This window comes from Argiope bruennichi, chromosome X1, assembly GCF_947563725.1.
Source record: "Argiope bruennichi chromosome X1, qqArgBrue1.1, whole genome shotgun sequence".
Classification (NCBI taxonomy): Eukaryota; Metazoa; Arthropoda; class Arachnida; order Araneae; family Araneidae; genus Argiope; species Argiope bruennichi.
The window spans coordinates 68745487-68770711 of NC_079162.1; the positions used below are offsets into that span (position 1 = coordinate 68745487).

Here is a 25225-nt window from a genome sequence, read left to right on the forward strand (position 1 = left end):
ATACCATCTTTTATCCTTTCTGATGAAAGTACAACGCAGAACAGAATTCAGTTTTCAACCTTCTCTGCCAAAACAACATTTCTTACTGATGCAAAATTCACTGAATTCATTATGCATTCCAATATTTTTAAAACAAGCTACTGACAATTCATATTTGAAAAACAAATATTGTTATCAGATATTGCTTTTGTGGAATGCAATAATTTGTCTCTTCTTACGCCTACACTCAAATTATCAATTACAGAACAAGATACATTATTAGAGAAACCATACTGGCATTAGGAATTTACTGAAGAAACAGTTTCAACAGAGATTGTCTTGCATAATTTTAAAAAGCACAATTGTTATTATTACTAACTTGCATATATCATAAATATAAAAAGGCAAAAGTGGGTTATCACTAATACATTTGAAGAAATAACTCAATGTGCTCTTCCATAAATATATGAGAAACCAGCTGAGAGTGCCTCCCCCTACTGCTTCCTTACATACTTCCCATTGAAAGCTATCACCCCTCCCTCTGTCATAAAAATTAGAGAAGGTCAGGATGTCACGAGTATACAGATGTTTATTTTCAGAGTCACAGTATAAAAAGAAAGGAAAAAAAAGGGGGAGCGGGGGTGAACCGATTATATTTGGAAACTTTTTGGCCCACCAATTAAATCCAAAATTTATGACAGAATTACAATTTTAGGAATAAGATAACAAATTTCATTTATCTAAGTTATATTTTTGTTACAGTATTTGCATGCATACAAACATACAGACGATCAACTCGTTGACTGATATTGATCTGCACTAGATGCAAAAACTATGTGTCACATTTTACCGATGTAGCATCTTGTGTTTTGAATTATCCTGCTCTCTTGTACTCGGACAAAGAAACAAACAAAAACAATAGGAATGGATTTTGTTCAAAATTTGGTTGAAATCTGCAAATTTAGTATTGAGAAATTCCAGCTGTAATTTTTCAGCTTTTCATAATACCAAAATACCAAATACATAATACCAAAAGTGTGTTATTCGGAGCTCTGAATTCATGAAGATAGGGTTTAAATCTCGAGTTCGATTTTTTTTTTTTTTTTTTTTTGGTGTGCGATTATAATTTTTTTCTCTTTGAATAGTTCGTATACGAAAAAGTAAAGAAGGAATTTTATCGGCATTATTTTTGATATCTTTCTGCAAGAGTAGCAAATGTCCTACAAGTAAACCTTTAAGGATCATGTACAGTTTGCTTTATTCTTATGTTTGGAAACCTTGATCATTCACTTTTAAAATTCTATAATGAATCAAATGTATATTTATCGGCATGTTGTTAAGAAGTTTTAAACTTCTGCACAAAAATTGAAATAAAAATAAATACTTCAGTAACGAAAAGTCATTAAACAACACTGAAATATAACTAATTAATGCAGTACAAACAAGTATTCCTCTTTTCTAAACAAGCAAAAGGAGATGAAAGAAGAGTCAAGTAAATGAAAACGATATATTTTACTCATTTTATCAATATATCCCTAAACTAAGAAAACCTTTTTCACTGACCATTAAATCAATTAAACATTGAAACATCCGACATCACAAAGAAAATACAGCCTATAATCAGGCAGATCTAGCGTGGTGAAATGTTTTTTTTATCAAGAAAAATATAAGCACCTGGATAAAAAATAATTAAAAACTTTTAAGGCCCTAATAAAAAAATAAAAAATTAGTTTTTAAGAACTATGCGCCCTCAAAAAAACCCAGCACTTTTGTCGAACCAATAGTTTTGAATACAGAACCATGTTTTAGATGAAATTCAAAAAATTATTCAAGAAAATATCCAAATGTATACAAATATAAACACAGAATACCACTAGTAATCGCTGTTTAATAACCACTAGTAATTGTTTGATTGTTTGAATACTTAAACATTGAAGTTGTTTTTGTTTTTTGTTTTTTTGCTTTGTATAACCACCATTAGAATTTTGTTACCGAGTCTAAATTTTGGGAAGTTGCACTTATTTTTTATACTTTCATTACCATATGTTTTAATGCTGTTTTACATCTTTAAAAGTTATTTTCTCAAATTCTAATCTGACAGAAAAAATTCATACATTAAAATCTAATGCATATTTTTTGTTCAAATTAGATATAATAATTTCTCAATATGTTCTGCAGATCTTGAACTAGAGAATAAATAATCTATCCATTTAGAAATACTTTATAGTAATTTTAGTGCTTCAAAATGTGAAGAAAAAAAATGAAAATTGTGTTATTTATCAGTTGAATTCTAATAAATAATGGATAGAAATACTGCTTAATTTTTAGTTCAGGATCTAGGTAATATTTTCAAATAGCTTAAGAAGTATATTAAGTAAATCAATCAATAAACCTCTAAACTAGAAGATTTTTGCGTTATAGCTCTTTTTAGAAAAAAAAAATTCTAATTAAAAAAAAAACTTTTGCCACTTACTTGACATATTTTGTTTTCATACATATTTTTCAATCTTTTTAAACAAGTATTACTTTTTTAGTATTTAAAAAAATATAATTATTTTTAAACGTGTTTTAAAAAATTCATTCCGAACATAGTCACATACCTAAATACGAATCTTGTTGTGTCAGCTGTCTTTAAAAAAAAAATAATAATAATAACACTAACTGAGGAATAAATTATTTTTGTTTAAAATGGCAAAAAATCTTTGCTCACAAAATTGCAAACAAACAATAAACTTTTGTCCATGCCTCAAATCTGCAAGTAGATAAATCAAAATAATTCATACTGTGGGAGGATGAATCAAAAATTTATATTTATTTTCATCAACATACTCATAACTAAACCAGTTGCTTTATTAAAAAATATATTTCTAAAGAATAAGCAATAGATAATAAAATGAATTAAAAATATAAAGGAAAAGCAAACTACCTTTAAAGACGTTACAGCTGAGTCTTTAGCTTCAGCTTTTATACGATCTTGTTCTACTTCCTGCAAGGGAAAATAATTTATTAATAAGTAAGCAACAGATATTCAAAAATACAATAGGCATAAGAAAACAAATCTTTGTTAATTTATAAAGCATCATAAACCTCAAAAGCTTTGAAAGAAAAATATTTTTTTGATATCTCGGCATTCAATCGAGCATCCAATCAGCAACCAAAAAGAGCTTAACACTTTTCCCCCCATAGGAATTCATGTCAAATAAGGTACTCCCCTCAAGGAAAACAAAAAAGTTTATAATAATGTAATTTACTATTTATAAAGCATACTTTTTTTACAAGAAAATTGTCTTAAGACGCTTATCTTTGGATGCGTGGTGAAAATGAGACAGCATTATCGTTAGATGAATTTGCAGAACGCATAACTACTGTCTTATCAGAATGATGCTTCTCAATATACGATACAATTACTCATGGTTTCATCATCTCTCTTATTTCAGCGGAAGGTTGTTGTTCTGTTGTGTCTTTTAATTCTACTTCTCCTGTCCAAATCTCCTACGCAGTTTTTTGCTGCGACACAGAATACAGCTACATAAACTCTTTGGTAGTTCTGGTTACGTTCTTACACCAGCTCATTGATGTCGTTGCTATGCACCTCTAGCTCTATAATCTTGGCAAGACAAAATCTGATCGATTAAAGCTCCACAGGCACTTGCTCAAAACCCCTCGAAGTTGCGTTCGATAACGCTTACCGGCCAAAATTTCTTCCATGTAAATATATGGGCTCTATTCTAACAAGCACACAACACAAATGATACAAGCCAATTCAGGATATTACGTTACGGTGTTCCCTCGATGCTCATTTTGCGAAATAACGCCCCTTATATCAATTTTTTACATTTTGTTTTGTTCGTTATGCGAGTCACCCGTTACATGAGGTAAGTGAGGTTTAACTGACAAGTTTGACACATTAGTATTTCGTATTGACAATTCGCGTTACCATTCTAGTATTTCAATAACCTATGATGGCCTTTGTAGAAGAAACAGAATCTTAACACCCCTGGATCGGCCTTATTTTGGATTCCTTCTCCACATTCTTCACTTATGTTTGATTTTTTTTTTTTTTTTTTTTCTATACATCTGGTAAACAGAGCTTTATGACCATGCGTTCATTTTTTCGTCTTCAACTTATAAGATGAAAAATGTATTTCTCTTAAGGTGCTTAAAAATGTTCTTGAAATTTATGCACTTAAGCACCTCCCGTGACGCTATGCATTCTGTTCTCAACTCTTTAAACCCAATACATTTTATTGACTTTAATTTCATATTTATATTTTTTAATAAAAATGCTTATAATAAATAATTAAATTGCTATTATTATCAAATTAATTAATAATCAATATTTAAAATTAATGACTTAAAAAAAATTCAATACAGAAGTTTAAGTACAAAAAAGTAAAAACGAACAAAAATATTTAATTCTAATAAATAGTGAAATGGTATCAAAATTTAGTGTATTTTAAATATTCTTTGATGATTTGCTTTTTTTTTTAATTAAAGAAAGTATTTTGTAAAATAATTCAATTTATATTATGTACAATTCCAAATTGTAAGCTTTTTTTAAAAATACAAAATCAGGAAAAACTTTTTTTTCTCACGTATCATGTTCATTGGCTATAACGCAGATTCCAGACGTACTCGAGTTGTTGATGATTTAACAGTTTTCAGTAACTTCAGTTTCGGAAAACTTCGTTTACCACTTGCATTAGTGACTACAAAGCGTCGATAAATTTTTAGTGATGTCATTACTTTCGGTACAGTTGATTGTACTATATTATATATATCAATTAATGACAATTCATGTCCGGCAATATTATTTCACCATTTGTTTTGAGAAATTAAGACAAGTATTTAAAATGTAGTATTTCAGAGTCAAATTCGGATTCAATATACTCTGAATAATATTCTCTAAATTTCTGAACAGTTTCTTTAAATTTTTGCTTTGATTATGCTTGGAAAATAAACCAAACAATCTAAATATGGTATTAATTTTACTACAAGTTTCTAAACACCATGAAAAGTTCTGAGCATAACATATCCAACACAGGAAAATATGCTCTCAGCTTTTCTTTTTCTCATAACAATTGCCGTAATATCGTTTTCGAAATGTTTTTCTATTTCCTAATACATCGCCCCTGATTTCTGTATTGAGCACGAGTTCGCATTTGCCTTCATCTCGCAAATATCAATTATTTCTATCTGTTCTTTCAAAACCTGCATGGACTTCAAAAGATCAATAGCTGTCCCAAGGGTTTTTTTCCCCCCTTTCTCTTTGGAGAAATATACCGATTCCATTCATCCGATCTAATATCGCAGCTCAGAAAACTATCATGACAATACTTTTTTTAATCATACCTTTTAATAAATATCTTTCCCAATGAGCCGTTTCAAGTTTCTTATATATATATATATATATATATATATATATATATATATATATATATATATATATATATATATATATATATATATATATATATATATATATATATATATATATATATATATATATATATATATATATATATATATATTCAATGACGGCTTGCAAAGCTGCTTTACAACAGACAAAGATTGCTATTATTCTTCGTTGTTCGATCTACAGTTTTTATCCTGACGCCATACAAATCACTATTTATTAAACTCGATTTTAAATACTTAATTATCTTACTTTAAATAGGAAATTAAATACTGTGCATTATTTTGAAGCAAAAATGGAGAAATATTTTGTTTTCTGTAGGAAAATTTCTGCCGCCGTCTCTGAACTGGCCCCTGGCTATTGAACTTCCTACTCCAACATTTCGATTTAACCAATTTTGAAGAGTAGCAGGTATAGGTTTTAAGACCATACCATACCGTCAGTTAAAAAATTCTAAGCTAACGACTACTTCAGCATGTGAAGTTACTATGGTTACATTCGAAAGCAGTTTGGATACGAGTAAAACTTTCCTTGCATATGCAATCTAAGAATTTCTTGTACCAATTATGAATCTGTTTTCGACGAGAATACATCTTACACCACACAGAATGACTTTTTGTGAGTATCGACATTTTCTCGTAAACAAATAGCGCTTCTTTTATGGAATCACCCAATTGCAAAAGCCTTGCCTTTCTTCTATTCAACAACGTATCGTGTCTATTTATTGTCACTCATTAGAAAGAAACATTTTAAATCTACTTATTCTTTTTGAGCACTGTTTACATATGTAAAACTTGGAAAGAAGTAGTAGTCGTTGAGTTTTTTTTAATGCTTTTTTATTCTTTAGAATTTCACGGATATAGTTCAATTTTAAATTGTTAAAATTTCTTTGTCCGAGCCATGGGGAAAGCAGAATGGCAAACCGAGTATGTAAAGGATAAAAAAGGAGCGAGTGAGAAAGAATTTCGATCTTAAATAGTTTTAGAAAAAATTTGCAAACCTCAGCGTTCCGATTGAGAAACCTCCACCACTCCAGTTACAGTGAAAATGGAGTTCGTGCGATTAGGAAATTTTAATAGTGCAGTTTATTTAAAACTACACACATGCCCATATTATATATTAATGCTGGAGTTGCAATTAGTAGTATTAGCAGAGTTGGAGGCAAAGCAATTAGCAGTATGAAGTACATTGATAACATTTAGGTATTTCACACAGATTTCCCAGAAAAAATAATAATATTGGGTTCGATCTAGAGAAAATGCCGAGCAAAAAAAACGCTCATAATTTTTTCAGCATCACAGGACGTCTATGTGTAGTAACCAACTAATATAAATGAACAACATGATGCTAATCACTTCTTGGCATTTTGATGCAAATGATTTTCCCAGTTAAGAAATTAAATATGTCTACATGGCTTATATTGATGTAAAAGCCAAATTCTGATAGGAATCCAGCTGACCAAATATTATATTTACCGAGCTTCAGAACGAAACCAATTCAAAATAAAGAAAAAATTCTCATGAAGTTCATTTCAATGATTAGAGTGAACGATGTAGATAAGACTCCTGCATCCTTGGGATTGAAAATCCTTCACTCCCAATGTCCTATTTCCCTGTCACACTTTAATTGAAAGCCCTTTAAGTGTCATGTCAGAATACTCATCAGCTTTGTAAACTACTATTATATTACAATCAGAGAGCCTGAACACAAGAAATTTTGTTAAAGCTTGAAATAACCTAATACTTCTAGATATGTTAACATGGGAAAGTCTTCTGTTTACTGGAAGTATAAAATTTTTAAGATAGAATGTTACACAGAGCTCTTTATACCACTAGAAAAGGTAGTAATAGACTGGTAGTTTTGGTCTGGTTTCATACAAAAATGTAGTGCAGTTTACATAATTATTTTTAAAAATTCGTCTTCCATTAAAAATAAAGCCAATAAAATAAATTTCAATTGACATATTATTAAGTGGGATAAAATTTGATATCAGTATTTAAACAAACTGCTTTTTCCTAATTATGCAAGTCTATTGAGCTCCAGGAAATTAAGCAAAGCTGAATAATTTTTTTAATATTTCATATAAAAAATTTAGCACCACATTCACACTTTTATTATATAATTTGCAGCATAATAATTAATCTGCCTTCATTTTAAAATGTAAGATTTATTTTTTAAAAATTGACAAATAAAATTTTTTAATTAAATAGATTAGCTAATGTATTGCTCAGAATGAAATTATTTTCACATTTTTACTAATAAAAAATTAACTATTTGCTTATACACCACAAAATCTACATTGAAATCCATCTTTTATTTCAATACTTGTGAGCACAATTTGAAGTACTTGCAGCAAATCAGCTGTTGAAATCATCATACGAGAAAGAGTAAAAACATTAAATTTAGTACTAGATGGAATTCCAGCACAAAACTGCCAGCAACTTTAGTTTTAATTAAAATGTTAAAATCTGGTGTATCTGAGAATTTTAAAAAAAGAAATGTGTTTACAGAACTGAATAAGAAGACAACCATTTTGACAGTTAATTAACTATAAAAAGAAAATGATCAAATTTTGAATCATCTTTTAAGTAAGAGAAAGTTTCAAACAATTTTTATATTAAAGAAACATTTTCAGTATCAAAAATGTAACAAAAATCTTACTTAAATAACTTTCTCATGTTTGGGTTATTTTAAATTTAATTTATTAAACAAATTTTGGTATTTTTGATACTTGCCGAATTTTAGGTAATTTCGAGATTTCCATTGTAATCGAATTTGTATGACTATTAAGAATAAGTCCTGGCAATGTTTTACAAATATTTTTGGAGGATTTCAAGGCATTGTTTTGCATACAGGTGGAAAATGTTTTGTTCTTTTCTTTTTAATCCACAAGCTTTTCTGTATGTGTTTTTATATTTCTGTGTGTATAATTTCTCTTTTCTAATATCTTTAAAAAATGCTTTTCCAGTTTCATTATATAATTTTTATTACAATATATTTTTTTATTTAAGATAAAGATTTTTAATGGATAAATTTTATTACTCCAATTTATTTCACTTTATGCGATCAGATTATAGGTTGAGCTTTTTTGAAATTTTAACGCAATTTAAAAGAGTTTTCCTCTCTTTCCCTTTTTTTTATAATTCATGTTCTTTATCTTTAAATACACAGTATATTGAATTGATTTAAAAATTCCTACTTTCAATTGACTTAAGAAATTTGTGAAATTATTATTTTTCTTTTTTTTTATGTAAAGATATTTTAGTGGTGATTTTTCAATCTTTTAACTGTTTTTTATATAATTCTTTTTTCATTCTCATAATTAATTTCTCATTTTATTTTAATTTTTTTATTTCATTTCAAATTTTATAACATGCCAAAATGCCGATAGAATACTTAGAAATAATAGATAATTAACTGGAATTTTAATATTCAAAACAGCATTATACTTGAGTGTTGGTTATTTGTTTCATTGAGTTTATATTAATGATATATAATGGCAATTCTGTTATTCGATCATGATCAGGACCTTTTCTAAAATTTTTAATGTATTACATCATTTGTCCGTAAATAAATTTACCCTCCATAATATTTGTTATTAATGTTTTACTCATTTCGGAATTACTAATTTTCGTCTTTTTGAATTAGTAAATTGAATGATAAATTTTAGTTATAAAACAAATCTATTGTTAAAATTCTAGTGCATATTTAAATTAAATAAGCCAATAATACTATTAAAATAGTAATAAAAATTTATGCAATTCATATAAAAAATTAATTTTTCAAGACATCAGATTTTGAATTCATGATTTATTAAAACTACTTAATTTTAATTGTTAAAAGGCATTGTTATGTCGTTTTCCTTTTTTTAATGAAAAATTAAAAACTTTAAGTCAGCAGTAAAAAGCGTAAAATTTTAAAAATTATATTGGAAAAAGACAATATTATAAATTGTAACATGCAGGCATTGCTTTGGCATTAATACACTTTATTAGAGGGGGCTTAATACAATTATTTTCTAACTATTTTTATTCAAAAGAAAACGAATATTTTTACTCTATAAATTGAAACTTCCTTTTATTTGGAGTCTTTCTGATCAGTCAATATATCAAGAGATGCTATTTATAACTTATAATAGCTATAAATAATGATATCACGATATATCGAAAAATATCGATATGTGTTGGACGTTATATCGCGATGAAGCTCAGTCATCGCCCAGCCCTATTCAGGAGTTCCCAAATCTTTAAACATTGTAACCCACTTTTTAGAAATAAATCTGGCGTCCCGCTTCATCCTTGGAAAATCAAATTTCTTTACACAAAAGGCACACGTTCTTTCAGAATGAATTTCTATGAGCCAAAAAGGAACTTTTGTGTGGAAAAATACTTCATTAAATATAATAAACGTTTACACAAATGATAAAACTAATCAATACATAAATGCATAACTAACTGCTTCGAAATTAATGCCTACTTAAAGCGAATTGTTCGGTAATCAAACTAAATCTGTTAATAGACATTTAGCAGACGATTCCTTTTTCATTTTATAACTGCTATTATTTTTATTTAATTAAAATATTATTAAAAAGTAAAAGCAAACGATTTTTTCTTTGATAAACATATTTTATTAATATTATTTCGTTTGTATAATAGCTGATGATCAATTGTAAAACTTGTGAAATCTGGCAATGTTTGTAATATATGCTGTTAAGTTGAAAGAATAAACAAGCCGATGGAATTCTATAATGCTTGGGGCATTATCTTAGTTTTAAAAATTTAAGATGCTCTGCAAGCTATAGTTTGAAGCTTAAGAAAGCATGCAAAAGGAATTGAACTTCACATCGTAAAGAATTTCTGATTAAGTGTGAGGAATATGAGGCACTGAATCAGAAGAATAAACGATGCCGCAAATTGGATCAACAAACGACGCGGTAGATGTATCGTTTGCGAAAAGCCAGTTCTTCAAATAGGTAATCTGTATGTTCGAAATGCACTTGCTTTGGTTTTTCAATTCTTGTCATATGACATAAGTCGCTCGCTTGTTTGCATTTTTTTTTTTTTTTTTGTCATGTTACCATATGCCTTGATGAAGATTTTAAGCCTGCATTTACATTTTTGTAAATTGCAGAAAGATACATAAACAAATTCAACATTTTGACATAACCACCAGTTTGGAAATACCTCAGCTAGTTAATTATATACCCGAAATCCAACAACAGCATGATTATAAAACGCAATTATTGTTCATTAAAATATAGGTAGCATTAATAAAAATTATAGGTAATACGAAATTACCTAATTTAAGATATAACTGACAAGTCGAAATTTTAAGCACATATATGCAATGCTTTCAAAAGCTCCCAAGAACTTCAGCAGCAAGGGCTGCCAGTATATTTAATCTGCTCCTGTAGGAAGGGAGCAATGACAAGTCAATATTATCCTCAGATTCATCCTCTCTTTATTAACAATGAAGTATAACATTCATTTTTAAAAATGAATGTTATGATCTTTTCTTTCTTTTGCATCAATTTTGAACCATTAAAAGCCTTAAAAAAAATAAATTACTTGCTTTAAAAATGTTTGCAAAATTAATTTTCAGAATATATAATTTATTCTTGCTGTTTTAAATGTAATTTGTATAACTTCATACATTTTAAATAAAATTTATCTTCTTTTTCCAAGCCCTCCTTTTTAAGCTAAAGAATTAAAGCTTGGCAATTCAACTTTCTTGTTATCTTATATGCCGACATAAAACTTACATAATAGAAAAAATTACCATTGTTAGATAGAATTAGATAAAGATGGTACACCAACTTACTTTCTCCCATTAGAAAGTCTCTTTAAGATAGCTAATAATTTCATATGCTCACATTTCTCAGAATAACAAAAAGATTACAAGAAAAAATAATTTTAGATCTAGTACTTAATTTTTTTTAAACTGAGACTCCATAAATTAAATCAAAATTACAAAAATAGCAATCACTAATTCAAAAATAAAAAAAATATTGACAGAAAATCTAAGTACTAGGATTGAAAAGAACTAAAATTGGAAAATATCTGCTAATAGCATCAGAAAGCATATGAGAGAATGAGGTAGATTTCATAGATGGTGACATAAGAAATTTGAAGCCCCAATTCCTTAACACTTTGAGGATCATTTGCCAGGAGAATTGCAATAGAAGACCACTGGGAAATAATAGATAGGTGAAAATCAGAAAGAGATGGACAGTTGGTTAAATGCAGGTCTTTCTGCAATAGAGTTTTCCATACTTTCAAACCACAAATTCAGCAACAGAAAGTCAAGAGCAACAATTACTCACATTTGCAGCTATGGGAACAAAGAATTAAGACTCAATCTAATTACAACTTGCCTTATAATACTTACCATAATTATGGTGTCACCACATATTGCACATGGAAGGTTTTATAAAGTTGGTTTAAGGTACTAATCAATCAATCATTTGTGTGCCTCTCGCCCTGTGTCAGAGAAGAGATCGTCCGATACAAATATGCCAACATGTCCATTGTACTAAAGATTACTGAAGGGCTGATGTCTTTAAGGATGACTAAATTTAAGACACAAACTGATGACGGATAAGTATTTGTTCTGGAAAGAACATGGAATCCGTTGTCAACCATCAGTGAAAGGGATTCATATTCAGAGAAGGCTCACATCCTCGTATCTTTCCAGGTGGAAAACAGCAAACGCTCTCATCTACAGAAATTACCATATCAATTCTTAAGTATGCTGTTTTGCTTGTGGAAAAAGCGATAACTTTTTCTTATGAAACAATAAGCCACATAGGGTTTATATCATGGAAATTACATTTTACAGCAAGTAATTCAAAGAATGGAGCAGTCAGCTCACTCTTTGGGTCTGAATATTATCGAACATGTTTGTGTTCATCAACTAGATGTGTTGTTCAAAATTTTCCTTCTCGAAATTTGTCATACTAAGCATCAATAAAAAGATTACTTTTAAAACTCGCAACAGATTAAATCCTACTGAAAATGAAATACTGCTTTTTAAGCTGATTACTCCAAACTAATCATATTTTTCCAGCACAAAACTGACAAATGCAATATGCCAATTTCATGCTTGTATACATTTTCAATACAAAATTGTCTGGAAATTCATTCTGTTAAGATGTGTTGTATACTTCATTTCATGCTTAATTTTTTTAATTACTATTCTTCAGATTTTTCCTTAAAGAAACTAGTGTCAAATATTTCTACAGAAAATTATGTATTCTTGTGACTTAATATATAACCCTTTCATGCTGTTCAGTTTCAAATTTTCTACAAACAATAAATGCAAACAAGGTAGCAATGCTTTTTAGATGAATTCTTCCAATTTAGAAGGATAATTAAAATTCCATTCTTTAGGAATTTACAAAATATAATTTAATAATTCATTTTCAGCTTTTTAATAAAACATTAACGTTATTGCAAGAATTCATTTCTCCAGATTTCTCCTCTTATTTTTGAGATGCGCAACTCATTAACACAATTGCATATTCTTAAATTTCAGTTTCAAGTGATAGAAGACAACATCATGTCTTATCATTGTTGCAACAGTCTATGCGAACAATGTTAAACAAAAAGAGAAAAAAACTCAGCAGTGTCCAATTGCACATTACAGTACATTCCAAGTTGATTAAAACAAGTACGGATTTAAGCATTTTAATCAAAAATAGCAATTACTGAAGTCACTTATTTGGCTAAAGGATAAGATATATCGGCAATCTAGAATAGAATTATTAAACAGCATAATTTAAATAAATTAATTTTAAAAAATTACAGAATGTGCTTGCTCATTCTCATTCATTTCTCTTCATGAAGCAGAGATATTACATGTACAAGAATTATTGATTAGGGGCAAAAAAAAGAGACTAGAAACTTTATCAACTAAATTTCCTAATGATGAACTTTGATACTATCCAAGGCATACAATTTGTTTTATAATAGCAACTTCAAAAAAATAATTCTGATACTTGCATTTAAGTAAAATCAGTTAATAATAAATTCCAAGAGAAATGGAATAAAAATGAATAAAACAAGAATTCCAATCAAATAAGAGTAAGTCTAAACGAAAGTCAATGTACAAAGAGTAACTAACTTGATAAAAAAAAAATGAACAGGAATAATGTAAAGATATAACCTGTTTAAAAACTGGCAGAAAAATGCACATCTAATTTTAAGCTGTAACTATGAATTGGAACCAATCATAACAGGTAATGGATGCCTCATTTACAGAAATAGAAAGGAGCATTAAATCAATGAACAGATCACATCATAAAGTCTGCTGTAATAAATCTTAACCCCAAAATATATAAGCGAAAACTTAAATGCTCAGCTAAATATATCTTTATAATATAAAACTACTCAGACACCACAAAGATAAAAATTAAAGCATACAGAAAGCATTTGGAGCATCATTGAGAAATTTGCACTCGCAAACAATCATCACTATTAAATAAAATTTGAAATTGAGAAAATTCATTTCTGTTAAATAAAAATGGAAAATACGAAAAAATAAAGCTTAGCACCCCATTGATTTAAAATCATTTCAGAATATTTTCTGTTATAATAATATAATCTGTCATATATATATATATATATATATATATATATATATATATATATATATATATATATATATATATATATATATATATATATAATGTTACTAATATATACAGTACTGTGCAAATTAAATGGGACAAACACAAAATTTTTCACAAATGTTGTTCAAATAGTATAGGTTAACTTACATGTATGGTATAGCAATCTAATACAAAATATGTCCTCCTCTAGCTTGAATGAGATCCTGTACATGGTTTGGCATGGATTCCATTAAATTAGAACATAAGTTTTTGATCTCGTCATCATGAAACCAAACTCTTATAGCATTCTCAATCATTGTTTTCTTTGTTGAGCAGTCCACTTTATTCAAACGTCTCTTTACAATGCTCCACAAATTTTACATGGGATTTACATCAGAATTACCGTGCCAATCCAAAACCATTATTTTCTGTTTTTGAAAAAAAATCGTTGTTAGCTTAGAAGTATGGCATGGAGCAAGATCTTGTTGGAAGCAACCAACACCACCAGCGAACGTTTGCATCAAAGGCACAATTTTACTTTCTATTATAGAAATGTATTGTTTAGAGTTCATCATCCCTTGAACTGGTACTAAGCTGCCAGGTCCTCCAGAAGTAAAATAACCCCAAAACATCTGTTTCTGAGGGTGCTTAACTGTTTGAATAAGATGTTGTTCCCTGATGGGTTCTCCACTGTTTCGCCTGACAAATCTTGGGCGAAACCCTTGCACAAGAAAATGCGTTTCATCGCTGAATACATCCTTCTTCCAATCTTGTGCAGTCCAGGATTGATATTTCCTGGCCCAATCCAAACGTTTTTTTTTCATTGCAGGTGTTAACTGTTTTCTGATGGGTTTTCTTGCAAATCTCCCAGCTTCAATAAGCCTTCGTCGAACTGTCGATGAATCCACACTCACACCAGTAGCTAATAATTCTCTCTGAAGATCTCTACTTGTTTTGTAAGGATGCATTGTACTATTTCGTACAAGAAATTTGTCTGTTCGAGGTATGATCTTGCGTTTGTGTCCACATTTACTCTTTCGTTTTGAAGACATTGTCCCAAAATTCCTTTGCTGATTAATAATCCTAGAAACACTAGATTTTCCAACTCCAACTGCTGCAGCAATATCCCTCACAGTCATAGAAGTATGCTGACTAAGGGCAACAATTCTAGTTCTTTTCCTGGGAGTGACATCCATTTTTTAAATACACTTCAGAAGGAGACAATTCACAAGCGATCACTTCTTACAGCAACTGAAGGGAAAAATTTTCGATATGTCCAGATCACGTGGTCAAACCAGTTTAGACTAGTCGAGGGCAATCGCACGTTGTAAGAAAATGCAGTTGAAACCGGTTTGAGGCAAAAAATCTCTGAGAAAGGAACAATTTTCTTAAAAAATATGCTTGTCCCAATTAATTTGCACAGTACTGTATTACTATATAAAACATCCTAAAATAATTTGAAATATTGCTGAACCGAAATTCCTTCTATTGATATGTGGTGCAAATAACACAAAAATAAATATACTTTAAATCCAAACAGCATTGCAAATATATGAAAAATTAATTTATTTTACTTAATATTATCTAGAAGGAAAACAAAATATAAAAACATGTTTCTATCTTAAAGAACATGGTGAGCATTTAAAATTCACCTTAAATCCTTCAAATCTGAAAACTAAAAGAGCTAAACTAATGTTACTAATCACTTAAGAAAATATTCAAAGCACATCAATTTACAATTTTGATCATCATAAAAGCGATTAAAATACTAAAAACTAAGAAAAACAGAAACAGTGAGGAAATTTTAAAATAAAGATTTAAATACGTACTGCATATCTTTGCTTTAATGCTTCATTTTTTAATTTCATTTCTTCCATACGCTTTTGAGCAAATTCATCTTTTGCTTCACGAGACCACTCAGTAAAATTCTAAAAAGAACTAGGAATTAATTTCAGTTTAAAAACAAAACCATTCATTAAAAAATTATAAAATAGACAGAATAACTTAAGGGAAATCATTAATCTTTCATATTTAAAATATTCTTATTAATATAATTTTCAAATAACAAGACCATCACATTAACATTTTAATCAGTCAATTCGTCCTTTTACCATTTTTCAGGTTTAGCTCAAAAGAATATACTTCATATTTTATTGTCCATTTTCTCAAAATTCCATAGTTAAAATATTCTTAAAAACTCAGACATTTAATTAAATACAAAAACTTTTGGTTCATTCACTTTAATAGCTAATTTTTTTTAAACATTAAATGTATCAGGTCAAATTACTATAGCACTCAGCAGGTTAAAAGACAAAATATGAAGAAAAAAAAACATTACGATAAAAAGTTCAAAATTAAGATAAAAGATAAAAAGTTCAAATCAAAGGACAAGTTCAAAATTTTATTAATGAAAAAAGTAAATCAATGTTTAATAATAAAAGACATTGGTTCCTCACATTTTGAGTAGAATTTTTTTTTTTTTTTAAATTTTTTTTTACACACGCCTGAAAAAAAGATATAGAATATGTCACGATTAAATAAACATTTCCAATAATTTAGCACCTATAACTCTCAGTCAAGAGTAGTCTCAAATATCATTAACACATATTATCAAATATTAACAGCATAGTTCCTCAATTCTACAAATTTTAAAATTGCACATATTTCTTGAAATAAATTAAGAAAATATTTTTTAAATGATTAATTCTAATTTAAAAAATTTCACAAAAAATAACACCCACCTTTTTAAACATTAAGTATATTAAACCCAGTATTAAGAATAAAATATAAATGGGTTTAAAACAATCATGAAATATCAGTTTACCCTGTCTTTAAACATAGATGTTACATTCGATTCTTATAAATATACGAAATCTCCTTTATTCATCCTTCACAAGATAAAAACTTTAAAAATTCATTTTCATTATTTCCTGAACCCCGAACTAGAGAATAAATATTAACAGTAACAAAACCAATCTCATCTATGTCTTAATAAACTTGCTTAAAATAACTTGCCAGATAAAATGTTATTCTAAAGTTAAATAAGAAGAAACAGAAATAGTGCATCTTATCAATTTCCATGTTCTTTTTCATTCCATTCTTCTTTTAACAATTAGCATGTGGTGCTTATATAGCATCAAATCTTTATGAACAACACTCAATACAGATGGAGTTATGTGTCACGACAAATTAAAACTTACAGAAAATAAGTACTGCCAGCATGTGCTTGTACACTATTTATGCTTTTTACAAATATTAACTGACAAACTGCAGTTCCATTATAATAATGCCAATTCAATACTTGTGACAAGTATCTGAAAATTAAACTTAAAATTTTTAAATTTTATCAAGCTTTTATACCATACAACAAATGCAAACTTGTTACAGACAGAAATTATTACTAGTTTGCTAACTACCATTGTGGTCATCTCAAAATAAAATAAAAAAAATAAATGTACTTAAAAATAAAAAAAAATAATATTCTTAAAGCTTCATAAGTAAAAAAGCAGGCAGTATCAAACTTCCCTAAAATAATATTCAATAATTTTTAATACTGATAGTTAACATAAGAAATTTCATAGTATTCTATTTTCACAAAAAAGTAGTTTTTTTTTTTTTAATAAAACCTATCAAAAGCCAATTTTAATCTCTGAAATATTATATAAATGTAAATATATAAAGAAATATTAAAAAATAAAGAAACAATTAAAGTAAAAATACAAATAATAAGTAAACAGAAAAATAATTTGCTTTATTGTGCCTGTTCTCTTTTTCGTGTGGTATTTTTCTTTCTTCAATTAAGGATTATTTTTCAGCTTGGTTCAGGTGATATTTAGGAATGGGTTAATGCTTTTTTACTCACTAATTGTTTTTATTACTAATCATAAAAAAAGCTCCAAACTTCCTAGTAAGCAATATTCCATATTTATTATTCTTCCTGTCTAAACTATGTTTTTTTTCAATTTTTTGAATTTTGAGTGTTTACTACTACATATTTCAAATGAAAAATACCAATAAATTTTTGAAGTTCACTTTAAAAAATAATACACATGCACATAAAAATTACACACCAAAGCCATTTCTTTTGCACAACTGCCAACTTCTTTTCTTAATACTTGAAATACCTAAAAAAGAAATTATAAAAATATAGAAAGGGGAAAAAAATTCTACACTATACATTAACCATAGTTATGTTTAAAGACTTAGCAGATCACAATACAATACAAAATTTTAATTTGCATAAATATCTTGCAGTTTTCAAAAATATAGAATAATAAATTTTTTAAATAAGTAAGAATTCTTTCTATATTACACAGTATCCACAAAAAAATGTACCTCCTCAACAGAAATAGAAAATACTTCCAGATAAAAAATTTTAATATTTACAAATACCAGATCAAAAGAAATTTCAGTAATCTATTATGGTTAAATAAAACAGTAGTTAAATAAAAATTAAAAGGTAAAACTCGTACACTCTTAAGAATATTACTTAAAAAATATTAAAAAGGAATATTTTTAAATTTCTGACCATAAATCATTTAAGAATGGAATTTCAACTATTCAGGAAGCAAAAGCAGGTAATAATAACCTTATATGATACATTCAGAGGTGCAAAATACCGGAATATGTCATTTTTGTAAGAAGTTGTTCTCTAGAAACAAAAATCAACTTCATGATACACTATTTCAATATCTTATAGTGATTTGTTACTAGGGAAAAAACTATTTTATTAGAATGTATTTAGTCAAAATCTACAAAAATAATCATGAGAAAATGGATTTTTCTAGAAAAAACATTTTGCATGAACATAGAAATGATAAAAAAGACTTCGGCAAGAATAAACAGCTAAAACATAAAACTGATATATTATAAAGAGCAACTTTCTCAAATTCTGATAGAATTTCATAGAGTTTACTGCCCTCATCAGAATGTTTAAACATGTAACTCAATGTCATCTCTATATGCTTCATGACACCTGCCATTTAATTCTCAAAATTGTTCCAAACATGCTTATGTACATCTAGTATCACATGATTTATAGGAGCTGCAATTCAAGTTTGCTCCAATAGTAAGCAAAAAAAAAAAAAAAAAAAAAAAAAAAAAAATCCCTCCCCTCCCAAAAAAAAATCATTCAGGTCAATAAATCAAGGTAACCGTAACTGAAGTGCCAAATTATGAGTCCCCTTGCCCTTAATCAAATGATTAGAAAGATCTTCATTAAGAAAAACTTTTGAACTTCTAATTACATGCAAGTGCTCTATTTAGTTGGAATAAAAAATCGTTATTGTTAGTCTGTACTTGCATGAGGAAATAAGCTTGGTAATAGGTATTCATGTCAAATCAGGGTGTTTACCAAGAAGAAAAATAGACTAAAATGTTATTCCTATAAACAGTACAAGAAACATTTATTTCAAGGCAGTCTCCAATACTCAAGTACCTCTTACTGTAAATTAAGCACAGTTTACAAAATTCTGACCGCTTATTTATCCTATCAGTTGGAATGTTGCCTGTTGATAAATCTGTTAACAATAAATTCAAAAATCAACTGGCGTCTCTTTATCATAAAGCGCAGACCTTACAGCAAATAAACTCAGCTGGGTTCCATTACAAATGACAAGATAATACCTGCCTAGCAGTCATAAAAGAACACTTAGTTCTCAACTGGTACACTTTGTTGATTCCATTTATTTTGCTCAAATGTGCTTAAGGTTTCAACTGGGATACAAGATTGATGACACTATTTTCAATATGATTTTTTTAAAGTTCACCTACATTTTATAAAGCATAGTACTTAAACGTTTTGTTTCCTGAAGTTGTCTATCTTGAAAACTGCTGGAAGCTCATTATACTCATTATCATTCAGTTTGGGAGATTTATAAACAGCAGTGAAACAAAATCTGAAAATCATTTTTTCCAATGACATGCAAACCATTAATTTGCAATAAACAGTTGTGAAACGATAACATTTGGAAATTAATAACATTCACAAATCTCTAAATAACATATACTAAAAAATTTTAGAAATGATTTTTTTTTGTTACATTAATAAGATTCAATTGGCTATTATCACAAATAAATTATGGGATGGTGGATTAGGATGGTGAAGAAAAGGATAACTACCACACAGTAGGCCACTAAGAAATCCTAGACACAGAAAAGATTAGATAAAATTTGAAAGAACAAATTTTATTCTAAAAAAGGGTAAATAGGACTGAATTACTTCTTTGTATAAAATATATTTCCATTAACCACAGAACTTCTTTAATGCAGAAATCCTACTCTTAATAAAAGAAAGGGGACAAAAAAAAAAGAGAGAGAAGAAAAAACGCTCTTTTAAGAAAATGCTGGGATCATAAAATTATGTTTTAGATTTATCATTTAACTTTTGTACCTAAATCAAATATTTTAAGAATTAATGCTGAAATGCACCCATACCTTCTTGTGTACTAATTCGAAATGTTTAAGTGAGGAAAAGGTAGGACACCTATTATGCTTATTGTGTAAGAAATAAATTAAAATTTACAGTGAAAAGTAGGTCTCAAAATCACTATGCAGGGCTGTGCTATGTCTTATTGTTAGCGATTTTATGCTAATTTCACACAAACTACAACTAGGTATTCGCTTCACAAATATAATCACACTTTAGCAGAAATAAAATTTAAAAAATTTAATTCCAAAAGAATCGTTAACCTGGTAGTGATTTGTCCATTAAAGCTGCACCCCTCCTCTCCAAAAAAGCTTTTAAAAATAAGTTATATTTCCATTTCTTTTTGAATTTTCTTACTTCTACATTTTGATGCTCAGTGCTTAATTTCTCTCAATCAACTTAGTTTTTTTTTATCTTGATCAGTGAAAATAATAATTTAAAAAAAAACAATAAAAAATAAGATAGGAAATGAATCAACAGGCACAAGAACAGCATGTTGAGGTAATTCATTCGTGCAATCCACGAAAAATCACTGCACACGCAACTGACTGATTTGAAAACAAAAGTAGTAATCCTTTCCCCCCTTTGAATTTAAAGACACTGAATGCGTTCAATCAGTGCAGCAAACCTGGCTAGCAGCACTGATGGGTTTTTTTTCCCCTCTTTTTTTTTTTCCCACTCCTATTTAGAGTTTACTTTCTCTTAGTCCCCCCCCATCTCTTGGAAAATTTATAAATTTTAGTTTTGATTCTTGTTGCCCAGATAGAAACCCATCTTTTTTATAAAATATTCATTGAATATTTTCTTTAGTTAGTGTTCCTTTCATTCTCTTTTTTTTTTAAAAAAAATAAATGAGCAAATATCTAAAAGGCTGTTTAGATGGGGAAAAAAATGAGAGATCAGTTATTATTTATTATATATACAGTAATGACTGTTATAGACCATTCATAACACATCTTATTTGATATTCATCTTTACAATAGTTTTATCAAGCCGATATGTGAAGATGAAAGTGTGCGAGAAAGAAAACTGATACTTATGTTAAATTATGATTTCACTGTTCACATAATTTTTTACTGAAAAAAACAAAACAAAAAAACACAAGTAATTTATATCAGATACTGGTTATTTAATATATTTAAAATGCAAAAAAACTTCATATCTTGATTTGAAATTAAAAATTTCAGACTACTTATGGATAAAATAGCTTTTTTTAAATTCCAATCTCTTGATTAACAGCCTTTGTTGTGCGATTAATTTCTAAGGTGGAAAGCTGATACTGCTCTAACATCCCTTTTGACTAGTACATTTAAGCAGATAAATAAACAATATTAGGATATCTTAAGACATTAGGATACCTTAAATTTAGATTTTAAGGTACTCTGTTAAAGTCATTTTTGCAGTGACCCTTTTATTAGTCTGGCTATCTTCCTAAATCTATTTGATTCTATTACAAATTATATTTACCTTATCAACAAGCTTGTTAAATTTCTGTAATGCAGAAACCGTCTTTTTAATTTCCCTCCTTTTTGATTTTAAATCATTAATTCATCCCTAATACCTTTCCTTTTCTCATTCTTTTCATCATTTTGAGATTGTTTACCTATGTTTTTGACACTCTTAGATTATTAGCAAAATATACATATTCCAAGTCCTTTCCTAATATGGAAATTCTCTGCTCCACTGCATTTTTTAAATTAATCTAATACTAAATATTTTGTATCCTATAAGCAATAGACAAAATTAACAGATGGAACTGTAGTATAAAACAAAAATTGTGCTGCTTCAATTTATTATAGAAATAATTTAAATATTTCCTGTTGCATTTTTATATTAAGAATACATAGTCTACATACTTTACCAAATTAAAACAAAATCTGTTTTATAGAAAACTTTCAATTCTAGCTGAATTTAGTAAGAACTATTCTCGCACTTATCAGGATAAAATTCAGTTTACACACTGGTAGAAAGTATCTTCCACACTATGTACTACCATGGTCTATTATCATGATAATACCACCGTTACTTAAATCAGTTCTGAACTCCGATTAGAACCTACACAATAAGCAGAAATTATACTTAATAAATTAATTCTTGAAGAATTTCTAGAAAATCATTGAGAATAAAAATGCAACAGACAGAATTTTAGTTGGAATTTTACAGCACTTGAATCAAAAACAAAACTTTCTCAATGACATTGAATGAAATACCCACAACCTGGTTTTCTCAGCCATATCTTGTGGCAAAGACTGTAATGATAGCATAGGTGGGACCACAAAGCATCAAAAAGTTAATTGAGCCAGAAAAACTGATCCAAGAACATTGCTTGAATTTACAAATGACAGAAAGAAAATCTGCACAATAATAAATATCCTATATGAATTAAAAGAGCAAATAGAAGCTGTAAAAACAAAACTGAATGAGACGAGGGTTACTAAAAATTAAGAAATAAAAATACGAAGAATATGAAAAGTGCACAGCTTTCACTCATATGTATTTGGTAGTTTATATTACAGTCTTACATCTAACTGTGAAAAAAGGATTTTGTTTAATTTCAGAGCTGATGACTATGTTGAAAATGTAAAGCCAGGTGAATGTGTTGAACAGTCTTTAAAAGGAAAAAATAAAAAAATCTGAAACTGCAATGTAGACATTGAGTAATTATAGTGTGATAATGAAGAATTCCATGGCCTAAAACAGAAATTGCAAATGAGAAATGCCCAAATAAAAGCTTGGAGCTAATTAAAATAGAAGGATTATTTAAATTTGAATCTGATAAGCATGTAGTTTGGTATAAAAGAAAAAAATTCTATTAGCTGTTACTACAATGCTCAATTTCCAGGGATTTCATAAATTTTAAGAATTTCTATAAATAATATAATTCATCATATATGAAAAAATATCATCATACATCCTTCATGAAAGATGAAGTTTAGAAAGGAATATGAAAACATGATTCATAATGTTACACATGTCATGTCTCGCTAAACAAATATTTCTTTATTAAAATTTCTTAATTAAAAAAAAATTACATATTTGAAAATACTGTTAGCGCAAGCTAAAATCCAACCATGTCTCAATTTATAGCAATTAAATGAATTAATGGTCACTCAAAATCATATATGTTTTCTGTCATTTCAGTCATGATGTATTTTTATTTCTAACTGTAAATATATTTCTCGAGTTGAAAGTTTTGCATTATTTGTAAATAAGACAAATACATCAGCATTCCAAATTTCATTTAAACACATTCTAAAAATGGGCAAGAATGTATCACAAATAGAATTAACCATAATTAAAAAAAAACAAGCAAAATTATTACTCTCATATTTCTGTAATATAATAATGTTACTTAATAATGTCATATACAAGCAAATTTATTTTATTCAAATTTCTTCATTTAAGTAGAAAAAATATATTAATGCATAATCTTATTAAATTTGCCTTTTAACTTCATATTTCTTACAGCCGAACAAAATCATATTAATGGCTAATTGGAGGTTCTCGGCTTTTCAAATTTGCTTTTTTTAAAAATAAATATCCGAGAAATAAAATGTTTCAGTTAAGAGTAATAATCTCAAATTATAGTTTTCTTGCGCACGAAACAAAGTAAATCGTAAGATGCAAAATATCACATTACTCTTTACCAAAATTACGGTTTTCAAAATAAAGAAAGTAAATGACACCATTTAAAGCTACCAGACATAACATACTAACCATTATGCAGGTAATAATAGATATATAGAAAGTAATTTATAATCGAATATCTAAAAACAGATGAAATTAACTGCAAATATGTTTCAATGTAAAATTTATACGGCTTTCTTTCCTAGCTTTCAAAACAGGAAACCCAAAGAATAACAGTCAAACATTCAATAGAAAATATCTCCAACTTTAAAATGATTAAATAGGCAAGATAACGAATAATATTTTACACATAATTTGATCTTTATGCTATCTTAAAAGAAATAAACAGGTCGGACACTTCTGAACATGAAAGAAATATGAGCCAAAACGAAAGTGAAGAATTTTACTCATTTGATTAACAAAAAAAAAAAAAAATTAACTCACCAAGCAGAATATAACAGCTTGTTAACGCAGTTTCACGAACTTAAAACAAACATTTACAAACAATTTTGTATCGAAACAGCTAGACAACCATTGCTTGACACAAACATGCCATGCTCGCCATCTAAATACTTCTGTTTTCATATGTTTCTAAAATGGAAACACCAACTCCAGATTCGTAAGTATAAATTACCCCACACTCTGGAACAAGAAACTTACCAGTTACGATATGAGAAGAGTATCAAATAGCGTCAATATGAATTGCGTAATATTACTTTTTTTAAAAAATTGCTACGAAAATAAATACACTTTGGAAATACTAACATCTAAATTGACAGTTATCTATACATAACCATTATCATGAAAACGTTCAAGCGTTGCATGATTTCTTAAAACTTGGTTCGAGGAAACTTAAGATATAACCACTTTGCTTACTGATCACCTATTAAAGTAGAAAAAGAAAGTAAGTAGTAAAGATTGTTACAAAATAATTTTCTGATATGTAGATGATCCCACTCATTCGGGTACGAGAAGAGTGAATACCTTATTAGAAAAAATAAAATCGTTCGAAATTAATTCATTCCAAAATCTTCAACCCATGGCGGCTTATCTACCGGAAATGTAGATAAGCAGATTTGATTGCTTGCAATTATTTACTTTATTAATTAAATAATTTCTTCTAGATATCAACTCTCCAGCAACTATTGCTATACTTTCTGTGAGGTGA

General features: G+C 28.3%; 1 protein-coding gene across 1 annotated transcript in view; it reads right to left on the reverse strand.

Annotated features, from left to right (window-relative positions):
* LOC129958953 (uncharacterized) overlaps positions 1 to 24655 on the reverse strand; it is a 36559-nt gene extending 11904 nt beyond the window's left edge. The window contains exons 1-4 of the mRNA XM_056071709.1: positions 24502 to 24655; positions 18074 to 18127; positions 15833 to 15931; positions 2906 to 2965 (exon numbers count right to left, since the gene is read on the reverse strand). Coding sequence (XP_055927684.1) covers positions 2906 to 2965; positions 15833 to 15931; positions 18074 to 18082 — 168 coding nt within the window. The 5' untranslated portion in view covers positions 18083 to 18127; positions 24502 to 24655. The remainder of the gene's footprint in view (positions 1 to 2905; positions 2966 to 15832; positions 15932 to 18073; positions 18128 to 24501) is intronic.
* Positions 24656 to 25225: the final 570 nt, after the last annotated feature.